The sequence below is a fragment of the Aedes albopictus genome, chromosome 2 (assembly GCF_035046485.1).
Source record: "Aedes albopictus strain Foshan chromosome 2, AalbF5, whole genome shotgun sequence".
In the NCBI taxonomy this organism is placed as follows: Eukaryota; Metazoa; Arthropoda; class Insecta; order Diptera; family Culicidae; genus Aedes; species Aedes albopictus.
Genome location: NC_085137.1, coordinates 450,975,087 through 450,990,492, shown reverse-complemented (window position 1 = coordinate 450,990,492; position 15,406 = coordinate 450,975,087). Strand labels below are relative to the sequence as shown.

General features: G+C 39.2%; 1 protein-coding gene across 1 annotated transcript in view; it reads right to left on the bottom strand.

Moving 5' to 3' along the window:
• LOC109419680 (uncharacterized) overlaps nt 1-14,702 on the bottom strand; it is a 44,384-nt gene extending 29,682 nt beyond the window's left edge. Inside the window, exon 1 of the mRNA XM_062853853.1 lies at nt 13,938-14,702. Within this exon, the coding sequence (XP_062709837.1) occupies nt 13,938-14,136 (199 nt within the window). The 5' untranslated portion in view covers nt 14,137-14,702. The remainder of the gene's footprint in view (nt 1-13,937) is intronic.
• Nucleotides 14,703-15,406: the final 704 nt, after the last annotated feature.

Sequence of the window (15,406 nt, the reverse complement as noted above, 5' to 3'; positions counted from 1 at the left end):
AGTGGATAACCTGATTGCCTTGAATTTTTGAATAATCTCCCAACCCATTAGTCTGCACAGTGGGCCTGGCCATTTTAATATTTGTGTCACATCTCTGATATGCTACAAATATTAATGTTGACAAGAAAATATCAGAAGAAATTTTGATATTTCCAGGATGCTTTTCAATACTGGCTGTGCAAGCACTAGAATAGAAATAGAATATAATAGAAATAAATTATCGCGGAGTAGTTTAAATGTGCTGTAAAAACGGGGCCAATATGTCAATCAAACTTTTTAGCGACCACTTCAAAATGGCTCTGGGGTCAAATGGACCCTAGGTATCCATTAGGAGGGTTAAAGTTATTCTACCTGGGTTAACCTTTCAGGACACGCACTTGTTAGATTAAAAACTGCACCGCGCTCGCGCTGTATACGACGAGCGAGTTTTTTTTGGTAGTGTTGTACTTTTTACAACGACGCGCGTTCTGAAGGTTTAAGTGAAGTTATACAGGTACTCTTCGATATAACGCACAAAAAAGTTTTCTCTTTGTACGTTATATCGAAGCAGAGAAAAATTTAATATTTTTTATGCTAGTATCGATGTATTCGACGTGAAATTAATCCCAAATAATAATTTCGGTGAAATTCACAAAACCAATAATGAAAAACTTCAGTTTTGACGAAAAAGTCATTTCGTTTTTTGTGCTTCGATATAACGTACAATTTGCTTCGATATAACGTACACTAAATTTTTCGTCAAATTGCGCTAATTCTGGGTAACAAGGCTAATGCTGCAACAAAACATTGATTTGAGTGATTTCGTTGTTTATCTAAGGGTTATTCGTGGGAAAAATAAAAATTTGCAATGTTGTACGTTATATCGAAGCAAAATGTACGTTATATCGAATTCGCTATATCGAGGGTACACACTTAATTCAGATTGCCGGGATATCAGCATTTTTCCATTCTTTTGCCGAGATTTGCACAGCCGAGTAATCAGCAAACAACAATTTTGCTGAGATCTCAGCAATTTTGACAGTTCATCGCTGAGCTTCGGCAATCGTTTTGCTGAGAGTCAGCTAACAAATGTCACTTTTTGCTGGGATATCAGCTGATAGTTTTACTGAGCAGACGGCTGTGCGCGTTTTTGCCGAGCCCGCAAATCTGTTTTGAGTGTGTACGCTACATCGAGGGTACGTTATATCGAAGAATACCTGTATTTGAACAATGTACTAAGTACTATGTAAGTATGCTCTTCTACGTGTGCTGTACACTCGTTACCTGATAATCACTAAACGATCTAGATCCTTGAACTTTGTACAAGTTAACTTTAGTCATCGTGAATATGCACTTGTATATTGAAGCTTTCAACTAAATGCTTTGTCAGACATGCAACAAAAAGGTTAGTTGGGCTACACGCATGCGTAAAATAATGACTTAACACTACACTGCTAGAAACTCATAAAAACAGCCTATACTATATCTCAGGTACAAAATCAACATCAACCCGTACCAAACCGGGTCAATCACCTTGACGATGAGCGGTTTCTTCACAGCAGCAGCAGCACTGCGCCTCTGATCGCACTTGCAAAACCATCGTCCGTCGATCACACTTGATCGCCGTTTGCTAACTTTTGCTTTCTTCGCTCGCCGTCGATCATCACTTGGCGCTTGTCTCATCTTCGTCTGGTGTCGTCGTGGTTGTGGTTTTTATTGCGAATCAGAGTGCAACGCACTCCGATAATTTCGGGCGGCGGTCAATCTGATTACCCTATACCACGATGCAAAAAGTGCTTCCAATCCAATCAGCTGTTAGCTTTGAATGCACCACACGTAGTGCTGCATTACCGAAGGTACGCTGCAAGAAGCCGCGCCGCGCGCCGGGAGCAGCGGGTGTAACCGCGAGGCACGCGAAATCGAAAGTGAAAGAGAAGGTTCAAAAGTGGGTCAATCGCGTATTTTCGAGCTGCCTTGCAGCCCGCTGCGCTGGCGAGACGCCGTTGTTGGTGCCTGCAGAGAACTTGGCCGACTCCCCACTAAACTAGGAGGCATGGTTAGGGTTGGCCTACGTGAGAAAAACGCTCCGATCGGCACGGGCCGGATCGGCGCGCGGCGCAGACGAAGTTGGTTGTATTGTGGCATAGAGGCGAAGGCGGAGCGTGCCATGCCATGTGCGATGAGGTAATTTGACGTGTGTGCGGTCAAGGATTTTGACAGTTGCATTGTTTATTGTTCTCTGAGTAGAAGATGGTGCGCGCGGTGTTTAGTAATTTTGTTGAGTGCGTAAATACCTATGGGTACATACCTAGCCAGTAGTGCATTTGAAGACCGCGATTAGCGATGCCGATCACATTTGTTGTGGGATTTTTAGTGTAGCTAACCGTGAGGTGAATTAGCTATGATTGCGCACATTTGTTTACGTTATGGTTCGTGCAAGAATCGAAAGGTGTTTCACCTCTGGGAGCTGATGCAGGGACCAGGGCCGGAGGCAGGTAAATATTCGTACACGGTAAAAATTCTGCACGCTGGATGGAAGGGAAAAATCCCTTAACTATTCAACGTTGCAATCAACATGATTAGAAATTCTTTTCCTTTTAAATCGCAATGCTGTCAGTTTTGATTTGAAAACCAAAACAAACCCACCAAAGAAATAAACTGAAAATCACTTCGATTTTCACTAATGTACAAAGCAATACAATCCAAAGGGAAAAGCTGTTGATTTGGTACTGGCTGTTTTGGTCATGAAAGTAAATATAGATAACAGGTGGTAGAAAGTGTTTCGCTTCGATTCGCACCTCATCATCAGATTTGAAGTAGTGTAGTGGTAAAGCAGAAGACGATGAATCTCGAGGTCCTGGTATCGAATCTTGGTGTTGCGGGGGTACACTTTTTTATTTTTTATTTTGAAATCAAAATATTGTCAACAATGAATTGAAGTGCACTTCCAGTAAAACTGAAGAGGCATTGGATGTTCTTTTTCAAATGATATTTAGATGATAACAAACTGTTTGGACAGTAGTGCGAATTCAAGTGCCAATCTGTTCATATCAGAGTGCAGATTTTTTACCGTGTAATGGCAGTACAGTAAGGACCCGATTTTGTCAGCCCCTGCTAGTATTTTGGGCTGACAAAATCGGGTACCTGACAAAATCGGGACATTTTTTGAAATCATTTTTTTATTCGTGAAAAATTGTTCTGAGCACGTCAGAGACGGAGATAGGTGTGGAGGGTCTGCTTTGGGTTCGTTCAAATATTACGTAACGCCAATCAGGGGGGGGGGGAACCCAGCGCAGTGTTACGCTTCATACAAAATTTGAAAATTTCTCTTTTAAAAATAGTTACGCGGTGGAGGGATAGCGGATAGGGTCTAAAATTGCCAAAATTTTGCGTTACGTAATACTTGAACGAACCTTTTGTGATGAAAAAAATCAAAAGGGTGTTAAGGGCACAGAAAAAAATGGTATTTGGCAAAGTTAACATTCAGTGCTTTTTTACAGCAAAACTATTAAATCTTCTTTTTTGTTTTTCTTCTTGGCATAATATCCCTACTGGAACACAGCCTTCTCCTAGCTAATAATTGTGGTCTACAGAAGACAGTTGACACTGGTTAGCGCAGTTTAAATCATAACATCTAACTTTAGCTGTCAACGAAAAATCTCAAGCGGGACCTCCGAGAAATCCATAGAGGATGACCAATTGGGAAATCTAACAGAAGGATCATAGTGAAATCTCTAGAGGAATTCTTGTATGAGTAATAACTGAAGGAATTAATAGAGGAACATTTTTCGAAATTCCTAGGAGGATCCCTGAAGGAACCCTTGAAGGAATTCTGGAAAAAATCCCTAGTAAAATCGCAAGATTTATTCATCAGTAGGTTGGCTCCAGGGGCACGTTCTCTTCCATTTGGGAAATTTGTGCCTTCCGTAAATTTATTCATGGACCAATGCACGCAGTAATTCATATAGAAATTATTTCAGAAATATCTACAGAATACTCTGAATACATAACTAGAGGAGAATTTCTGAAGGAATCTCAACAGGAGTCAGTCAACCTGGGGGTATCATAGGAAGAATGCATGAACAATTCTTAGGGAAATATCTGAAAAGGTTCTTATAGAAATTTCCAGAAAATTTCTTGGAGGAATTCCAGCAGAAGTTCATGGACTATCCAAACAGATATGTATGGAGAAATGTCAGCATGATGTCTTGAAAGAATCGCTATGAAAATCCCTGGATAAATCCACGTAGCAAATGTAGGAAGAATTATTGGAGAAATCCTTGGAGAAACCCCTAGATACATAGCTGTAGGAGTTCATGTAGAAATTTTTTGAAAAAAAAATCTGTAAGAATATCAGCAAAACTTTTGTAGGAATCCTAGCTTATTTAAAAAAATAAGAAAAGCTTCTGGAGAAATCACAGGAGGAATGCCAGAAAAAATCTTAAAGAAACACACCTTAATGAATCGTTAAAAAATTTCCGGAAGAATTCCTTTACAAACTTCCGGTGGAATTCTTAGAGAAATACCAGCAAAAATTCTTACAAGAAATCACGCAAAAGTTCTTGAATGAATCACAGCAATTTGAATTTTTTGGGGAATCCCATCTCGAATTTCTTAAGGGTTTCTAATGAATACAATTCTGACAGCAATTTTTGAAGCAATCCAAGCAGGAAATCTAAAATACAAATCTCATAAATATAGACCAACATGTAAGGGCAGAACAACCATTGCATTCTCAACTTCTCCCACCCCGTCTAGGCGTATTTCAATTTATTTGTTCAAATTTATCCCGTTATCAGATAGAGGGTAGTCTGCTCTATCTGTTACTGGTCAGAGATTACATGAAAAATGGGCCATGTGCTCAGAAGGAAGGGAGAAGCGAAAATTCTAAATGGTTGTTGCGCCCTTTTCAAATGTTAGTCTATCTGGATCAATCTAAACAATTAAACCTAGAGGAATCCCAGAGATGCCGGAAAGAAGTAAATGGATTGACTTGTAATCAGAACAGGCAGCGTTTATTGTTTGTTTTGTTCCTAAGTAAATTCAGAAGATTAGTCTTTAAGCCAATATAGCCGATGTGGTAAGCGCTGATTGCACGTGCAAAACCATGTTGAGAGTGTGGAGTTTGATTCCTGGTTAGCTCAGAATCTATTTCATAATCGACATTTCTTAAACCACCTTGTGTATAAAATATCTTCATGACTACCACACGATATATGTACAAAAGTAAAATAAACATTGGCTGTGGGGGATCCCAGTTAAAAGCTTTAAGAGTTCTCGTAAAATAAGCTGAAGAGCAGGCTGTGTCCCAGTTGGAACGTTACGCCAAGAAGAGAAAGAGCTGGAATCTTTTAGCAATTTAAAACAATAATTGGTTCAAAACATTGGCGAGGGTTTGGTGCTGAAATTGCCTCAATGTGGTAGTTTGCAAAACAAGTTTGGTCGTTTTCAAAAGTTACACGAGTTTTGTTCATTGCGTAATTTTTCTATGGCGCCTAAAGACATCAGCTGCATTAATAATGATTATAAAATTGAAATTCTGAATGAAATACAAATTTATTTTTTTACTTCAAAAAAGGCTGACAAAATCGGGTCAAAAAGCTGACAAAATCGGGGGTAGACAAAATCGGGGGTAGACAAAATCGGGGGCTGACAAAATCGGGTCCCCACTGTATTATATTGTTGCACTATAATGTGGTTTTCAGTGCAAGATGGAATTATATGAAAGTAGCTTGGTGAGACTTTTTTAATGTGAATTGACTTTTTATATTTACATAGCCTTATCTAGATAATTCCTAATAATTCAACACATGCCCACAAAATCTTTTATCAACAAGCTCATGAGCAGCAAGCAGAGTAATGCTTTAAAATTGGTTTTATGAATATTTAACAATTAAATTTATTAATATCAGTCACAATAAACATACTGGCAGCTGTACTGTAATCACGAGTTTCACATCACTTTGAATGAATGGAAAAATAGTTATTTATGTAACGAGTTGCAAAAAGTTGATTTTTTCATCACGAGTTGTACATTTATCCAACGAGGCTTGCCGAGCAGCACACCAATAATGTAGTAACATCCTATCGATAATGTATGTATAAGGCCTTCAATCGCAGAGGACCTACAACATTTTCTAAAAAAAGTTCTCTATTACTAGTTCTATGGACCTGTAGGATGCTGCACAGCATCATGTATGTAAAAACAGCCTATAGATTACGTTTGTAGATCTTGAGGCCTGTATTCGCGAGAATTTATGGAGGACTTTCAACATTTTTGGACAGCACTAATCTACTGAACCATGTTTCATAGACCTATTGAGTGTTGCGCATCAGAAGGAAGATAACAAAAATCAATTTCTAACGTATGTGGATCCCACCCAAACACAGACCAATATCTTCTTGAATACTTCGTGACAGTCTTCGTCCGTTTAAACCGTCCTCAACACCCTTAATATACTCTGAAACTTTACTTGGAACCACTATGAACTCTTCTCCCCAAAACCCATCAACCATCCCTTGTCTCCACCCCCCACTAACCTATCCTTGTTACGCTGACTCCTCCCTTTCCGCTTGAACTCTCTAATATATCCTCGGATATCTCAGAAGGTGAGGATATTTTCAATATTTTCAGATATCCGAACAGGAGTTTACTGGGATCCAGGAATTCGATCTTGGCATTTCTCCTGAATTCTGAAGGATTCTCACAATCCATTAATCCTGAAAGTTTCCCACAAGGAATTCTAGTAGCCTACAGGATGCCTAGAAGGAATTTCTGAAGAATTCTATCATTGAAATTCTTTAGGATTTTCAGAAGAAACTTTTGAAGGATTCCCAGAAGTAAGAAAGAAAACAAGTAGAACGCCTGTAGAATTCCGAAAGTAGTTCCGAATAAGAATGAAGATAGAATTCCAGAAGGAACACAAGCTGCACAAATACGAAAGGAGAACTTTGGTAGAAATTCTACAAAGAGTTTTTGAAGGAAATTTTGGATGAGTTCCAGAAGGTTTTCCTGAAAAAATACCAGAAGAAACTTTTCAAAGAAAATCTTAAAAAATACTTTGTTAAAAGAATTCCACGGAAAAAATCTTGAGAAACCCCAGAAGGAACTCTTGGAAAAATATCAGAAAGAATTTCTGGAGAAATTTCTGAAAATAATATAAGCTAATTGATCTAATAATAATCTAGATAATAAGATAATAGATAATATGAATTCCCATAGGAAAATTTGAAGATTCGGAGGAACTTCTGTAGGATTTTTGGAAGGAATATCTAGGTGAATCTCAAAAGCAACTCTTGGAGGAATTGCAAGAGGTTGTCTTGATTAAAACCCAGAATGATTTTCTTGATGAACTCCGATTCCTGGTGGAATTCCTGAAAGAATGCTCCAGGAAGAAAAAACTCCAAAAGGAATTTAAAAAGGAACATTTGGATTAATCCGAAAAAAAACTCCTGAAGAAATCTCAGGGATCAGAAACCCTTTCTTCTAAAAATTCTCATCGAATACCTAGAGATAATCAAGTGGAATGGTATATGATAACCTAGAGGGATCCAAGAAGGAACTTCTTGGGGAAATATAAAATAAGTTCTGGAGAAGTTCGAAGTGATTGACTAAAAAAATTTCTTGAATGATCAACTCACAGTGAAAGTTAGACAAATTTTGATGCACCTAATGAAAAGTTACAGCTCTTTGTTTTTTTTTAAATTGTTTACGTTTTGCCTGTCTATCTCCTGTTTATCGAGCAACAATATTCAAAACAATTGGAACAAAAAAGCACAACCAATGAATCTGAGCTGGCGTAGAAAAAAAACAACAAGTTGAATCTTTGGCAAAATATTTAATTAAAAAATCAGCAATAGTTTTCTTATTGATAACGAATGCAAATTCAACAGTTTTAAAGAAGATCATAAATACAACACAATTGAAACTAGCATTCCAAAACTTCCTGACGGTACTGTGTCAAGAAGCTACCATGTTGAATATTTGAAACTTTGTTAGATAATTTCACAAAATGCAAAGAGATAACAAAAATCTCCCTTCTCATATTTCATCAGATGTAAGGCGAATGAATTCATACAAAGTGAAAGAGTTCATTTCACCATAAATTTCAAATGGCACATGAAATTAAGGCATAGGGACCGAACATCGAGGTGTATATAAAAAAATATATATAAAAATGAGTTTTAAGTTCCTTTGAGGCAACATAACTCACGAACGGATGAACCGATCAGCATGACTCTTGCATGGTTCGATTCGTGTGCATGGTGGCTGTGTTTATAAGTAGTAAAAATTGTGAAAATCATCTAAAAAAGTAAGAAAATTGATAAAAACCTGATTGTTCATGAGCTGGGAAGGAAATCAACACGATCGCAATAAAACCGATCTAGAGTGCCGTGCTACAATGAACACTGTTACGTCAAACCACCACAGCTTGGCAAGACAAAGTTTGCCGGGACAGCTAGTTACTAATAAAATGTAAGGCTTGGACATTTTTTGAGCCATTACCTAAGAACACATAGGTGTAACATTTATTTGCACAGTGTGCGTTTGCTAAATTGAAAGCAATAACTAAGTATATACGATGTTGGCGAGAATATATTCAATACATAATTTTATGTTATAGGAATGTACTGAAAAACATCTTTAATAACATCAATGATGTTTTATAAACCTCCATTTTTTAGCGCTTTTTCGGTGATATAAGTATTCGAAAATAGGTTTTCCCTACTTGAAACAAAATATGGAGGTTTGTTCTAAACGTGTAATATGTACAATATTGTAACAAGTTTTGTTACTTGGGAAGGGAATACCTTACAAATATCATACAAAGAACAACCTGTGCTCTAATACCTACAATTGTTATCATAATATTGTTCTGCAAAATGTTATGAGAGCAACACAATAACAGAGTTTGGTATTGTTGTGGTATTTGTCGATTAAGCAGTGAAAAAACTAAAGAACATGTTTTGCTATTACATCATGGAGACAACGAACAAATGCGCAGTTTAATAGCAAAATATATTATTGCTTTGCTATTCAATACCTTTTGGATATCAAATACAGCACTCAAAATTTTAGGTACGCATTTATTATTGAAATTACTTTACTTGTTATTTTCTAGACATTATTCATACAAAAATAAGGTTTTCGTTTTTGATATTTTGACTCTTATGTCCACCTAATGAAGGACATATCGAGGTATGATAGTATTGAAGATTAATACCTTGATATGTTATTCAGTTGCTATTCTTTTCTGCTCGGTACCAATCATTTTAAGATGTTGCTGTTACGAAATAAGCTTTTCCGAAAAACTGAAAACAAATATCAAAGTCATCACGAATTTCCAACATCTGGAAGGACATTATTACACTTTTGCATTGTTCTAAGGGGCTGTCCATAAACTACGTAGACTTTTTTTCGGTCATCTCAGACCCCCCCCCTCCCCCCTCGTAGACTTTTGTTCATACAAAATTTTCGAAATTTGTATGGAGCATAGACTTTGGCCAGACCTACCCGTCCCCCCTTAGAGCCTACGTAGTTTATGGACAGGCCCTAACTTACTTTTCCATTTATGTTTTATTAAATTATTTAATTTATAATTATTTAAATTATTATACACTTTCATTTTGTATTCAGGACCCATATGTTAAACATTGGCATAACTTTAACGGTTCACCTTTGTTAGCTTGGCTAACGCCAATTTTTTTGTTTTATTTAATCATTTGTTCAAACAAGGGGTTCCAGAGTGGCTTCAGGCGCGTTTCAGGAGGTTTAAGGGCATTTCGGCGTGGTTACAATGCGTTTCAGGGGCATTTCAGAGTGATTTTAATGCAGGGCTGCCCAACCTTTTTCACATGTTTCCGACATTTTCAATCGGTACTTTCGCGAAACAAGTCAAACATGGAATATTTTAGCATCAAATGAAAGCTTAGTGTTACACCTAACTCATCCAAGTGAAAAAGTTAGAATTTGTTGTCAATTTTTAGCTACCGGTGCATTTGAAGTCGAAAAACAATCCGGCCCGCGGGCCGGATGGATTTTTTGACTGAATTGCCACGGTAGCTAAGTGGATAAGTTAAATTTGAATTTCAACACACGCATCCATTAGCCCTAACACCAGGCTTCCATTTGATGCTAAAAGGTTTAATATCTGACCATTTTTACACTCGTACGGACCAAAGATGTATGCAACAAGCGAAAAAGGTTGGGCAGCCCTGTTTTAATGGGTTTTCGGATGATTCAGAGGTTTTAAGAGGTTTCAAGGAGGTTTCATGGACATGATTCAGAAAGGTTACAGGGGTGCTCCAGAAGGTTTTCGGGGGGTTTCAAGGAGTTTCCATAAGCTGTCAGGCCATGGCCGGGGTTTCAGAATATTCAGCTTCAAGGGGGAGGGAAGCTCAAAAACGCTTCAAAATGATGGTTTAGTGGAGATACAGAAAATGCCTATGAAACCCCTGAATCTTCCTGAAACCGCACTGAAATCCTCCTGAAACTCCCTTGAAATGCCCCGAAACGCATTTGAAACTCCCTGAAACCTCCTAGATCCCCGAACTCTCCTGTCCCAGAAAACTTCATTGAAACACCATTGAAACACATGAAATCGTGCAAAAACAAGACATAAGTGGATTTTTTTTAACCTTCCGTAACTCGCGCGGTTGACTACCTGTGTCAGCACCACACTAATGCTGAGTACAAAAAGCGAGATTTTTTCTACGTGTTGTACAAAATACAACAGCGCGATCACTCGAGGGTTAATAGATTGTTTTTTAAACGGCCGTGGAAAAATAGAATCGGGTGTAATCTTTTCTCCCTATTTTACTAAAGTTGCGTTCCATATTTGGGTTTTAGACTACAGGTTTAAAAGTTTTATTTTAAACCTGTATGTTAAAAAGCTAAAGTTTGAGGGATTATATACCGAAATGTATACTGAAGTAACCCTTAACCCTTTTTTTTTTCTAAAAAAAACTACGTGTTACAGAAATTTTCAGGTCAGATTCCGAACCAGTGCATCAAAATCTTTTAAATGCATTTGTTACGTGAGAATGGTATTGCGAACCCCTGAGCTAAACCCGGGAGTATGTGTCGGACTTTGTCTGACTTCGTTTTGTTATGCTATATATCTTCGGTGTTTTGTGCTCTGCTTCGGTTGTGTCAAATGCTTGTATAAGAATAAACAATGCGAACAAGCAACAGCACGGGTGCAAGAACCAATCTCGTTCCTTGCAAAAACACCGAAGATTTAAGTTAATAATAAGTTAATTGTATGTATATAATTACTCTAATATGATAAAACAATAAATTTCAGTTTTATAGCATGAAGCAATATAAACTCCCAGGTAACCACTAAGCATTTGAATAAGCCGTGTATCAGCCCGTATCACGCATTTCAACTGCTTGCTGCCCTACATAAGCAGTTCGAATGCATAGCTGCCTTGAGTTAGCATAAGCTGTGCTGCTCAAAAGCTTTCGGCTGGTAATTAGCATTTCAACTGCTTGAAGTGTTTTCACTTGGGAGCATACAGAATGCTTTTCAACTGCTCTTTAAATGCTAGGAGCAAAAAGGTTGGGAGATATGTTACGCATTTGGCAACACATTTTGTCTCTCTCTTACAGAGCCTATGCTTCTGTTTACAAATTTGTGTATCTTATTTGTTTCTTCATTTTCCCCTACTCATCCAAAAGCACCAAAGAAAACATTACGGCAGCTGGATTGGATTGGGAACTTGTCCATCAAAAAATCACTAATTATTTATCATTTCGTCGGAAAATATGTGCCGAATAGGTGGATGCTTTGGTGGATCATAGGATTGTTTGAAAGAGAGAAGAAACAATCTTATTCCACAGATATTTAAAAGAAGGGATCGTAATGCTCTACCACAATGAAATATCTCAATGAAAACAAGTTTTGGATGTTGAATCTGAAGCTGTTATCGAATCATTCTTTATATTGGCGATTAAATCAACGCACGCCACCGGGACAGCTTTAGCATCGTGGATCAGGAGCAACAGAATCCGAAGCAGATATGATCAATCAATCTCCGGATCGTAGGTTCAAACCTACATCACTACAAAAATCAGCAAAAAAAGTACCACCTAGCACCGGCTGGAATATGGAAGGACGATGAAGCGGGGAAGCACGCTCAGAGAACGAGAGGCAGACGTCAATCTATTTTTGTTTTTTTTTTCTCGACGAGGCGTTACGCTTCTTTGACATTTCGTTACGACGTTCCTGAAGGGATAGCACTAAGACAGCCCGTTATTTTGCCAAAACCTGCTGTGAAGTAGCACTATAGGCGCATATACGGCTAATTAGCATTAAACGCCTTGTCGTAAAGGCTACTATAATGCTGAAGGAATGCTATTTTAAATGCTTACTGGTTACTTGGGCTGCCGCGTTTTCATCAATATTGCTCTGCTGGAAGATCGGTGCCCTTCGCTGCTGTTCGCACACAGAGAACAGACATCCAAGTCCATTTCCGAAACTGTGTAAGGAATTTAACGGCCATTTGAAATCGGCAACACAAGTGGCAATAGTGTGGCGCTGCAATCGGTTAATCTCCCATACTAATTTAATTCACCACTTGAAATGTTTCAATTCACCACTGACTGTGGCAATATGGTGTTTGGTGGCGTTAGTGTTGTCATCGTGTATTGGTTTGCAACCTTACTCAAGTAAAGATTCAAATCCTTACACAACTTTCCGGATGAAATTTGTTCTAGCCTGGATGTCTGTTCTCTGTGGTTCGCATCAGCATTGGTTATGATGAGTGGATATATATATGTATAGTTTATTTTCTATAAAAATGTGAAATTTTGTGAATAAACGTTATTTTCCTAAAAAAACTGTATGTGCACAGGAATTTTGAAGTCAGATTCGGCGAGTCAAAATTCATTAGAAGTGGAACAAATGGTCAAAGTGCTTGAATTTTGTCGACTAACATCAAACGATGTTTATTGCCCAACGTTCCGACTCACATCAATTTTGCACATTTTTGAAGCCTTGCCACGCTCAAACCAGCAAAATTCAGCATATTTGTAGTTTATGTGTCAATGTTTGAGCTCAATTTATCAAACCAAACCATGATTATAGCATGACAAAGTTGGCTATTCTGTATGAAAATCGGCGTTTGTCCGATCAATAATTGTGCACCACAGAGTACATCATTTCATGCAAACTTGCTCCAGTAACAAATACAGGGAAGTCAACCCTTCCTGCTAATTTTAAGAAATCAAAAGAAATAATTGCAAAAACGGAAGGAGCTCAAACTCGCAATGGTTGATCCGCCCTTTTCGCACGTTGTAGTGAAATATGCAAAGCCTCCAGTCCTAGAAAAGTTACTCGCTATATCAAAAGTACTCGCATTTAATGGTATTCATAGTATTGCGTCAATACTTTCCCTCAGCCCTTTCCCTTATTACGGCCCTGACCGAAAGAGTTTGACCGCGCGCATGGTTAGATAACAGATCAGAAGTGCACCGAGCGAAGAAAGAAGGCAATCGCATACCAACTGCATGGCTGAATGCAGATCGCGTTTAACATTGAGCAGAGCTCCACAAGCGAGCGACGCGCGGTGGGCACGGTCACCGCACGGGATAAAGGTGCAGGCAGTCAGATTGCGCCAGCAGTGAGCGCAGTCGATGATGCCATAAACTTGTTTACACGTTTCTCACCGAAGTGGCACGAGGTCAGTTTTGGGTTTAGTCAGGCATTGGGTCGTTGGGGGTTGACGCGTGCGGGTGAGCGCTTTCAGTTTCGGTTGGATTCGCTCTCGGTCAGTCAGTTGCAAAAACTGGGTTAAGAGGTGAAATTTTGACACGTGAACGATGACAACTGTATGTCTGAAGGGGCTCGTCAACACACCTTGACCTAGTGCGGGACGGATGGAACTCTTCAGCAGCAGTTCAAGTACCTACAATATTTGCAATGATTACACTGAGAAAAAATGAATCTACTCACTTGGATTAACCGAGTACGCGAGCTTCTTGGCAAAGTTGGCCAATCTCACGGACAGGATGATGACCGGGAATCCAATCAGCTGTACCGGCAGCTCAAACAGGGGCTCCTGGGCTTTCACTGAAGTGCCACTGTAACTCGTTGTGGACAAAAGTGCCACTAAGAATAGATACGCGGCAGGCAGGACGTTTAGAACCTTCATTTTCGTTTCTAGATATCACTTTCACTTTCTATCAAGATAACCAGAACTACCAATCAATTGAAACACTTCACAGCGCTAGATAGGTGTTGCTAGGATAGATAGCTAGCACGCGTTCGATTGGGTCTACTGGCTATCACTGAACGAACCGCTCGGGAACGAAACTAGTTTATCCTCAGAAAACAATCGACACCGAGAGCCTCCCTCTATTGGGCCAACGCAACCTCGCTGCTCTCCTCCAAAGGGGTAGGGTATGGTTGCCGCGCGCAGCTTAATTCGATTTCAATGTCCCGCCGCTCGGGTATTGAGCAATTGCTGAATATTTTCGCGCACGTCGACGTCGTCTCCTTGAAAAGCAAAAAAAAACGACGCTTCCCTTACATAATTCGACTACGACGACGGCGATCTGATCGACTTGATCGCGCTCGCGTTGTTTCTCCGTCGGTAGGTAATGCTATGATATCGTTTTGTCACCACGGCGGTGTGGCAGTTGGGTCTTTTTCGGAGTGGAACCGAAAACAGTTTCGCGCTGTTTGTTGACCGAATGCTGGATCAAGACTGATCTACCCGCTGTCCGTTCGACCCATACGGCGGCGGCGGCGGTACCATGCTGGAGCTGGCTGGACCCAGCCGAGAGCGCACTTGTTGTTATGACGAATACCTCTAGTTGCAGCAATATGCTACGAAGGCAACGACGACGATGACGACGGATCGTGGAGGTTTCTTGCTTCACTCTTGAGCAGGTCTTTCGGTTTCCGGTCGACGTCGGCGGCCCAGCGCCCAACTGAACTACTCTAGTGGGTAATTTCTATATGTAGGCATATTGTTCGGATTGATTTTTTGCCTTTATGGAGCTGCATGACATCGCGAATGGAAAAACCGCAGATCATGCTCGCCTGGTATTTGCAGAACACGAGCTGAATGAATTTGGGCTCTGGATTTCGTGTGCAGAATGCTTGTTGCATTTTATGCGCCGGCAGGGTTGTAGTGAAGACGGTAGAGCCGTTGAAAAATTTTGCAAATAAAAAAAGCAAAATAAAAAAAAAATAAAGTATAAAATAAAAGCTTTGAATATTTGTATCGACCTAATAAATTTGTTTAAGCGGCGAGTGTAATTTTAAACGGGGAATTTGATATTGCATCATTCCAACTCAACAACTCATCTAAGATAACGAACATTAAACTCTGCTCAGAACATTTGATTTTCATGTTATTACAGCGAAACAAACATTTGAAAATCGGTCTGTCTCAAAAGCAAGCTTATTTGTGTCTG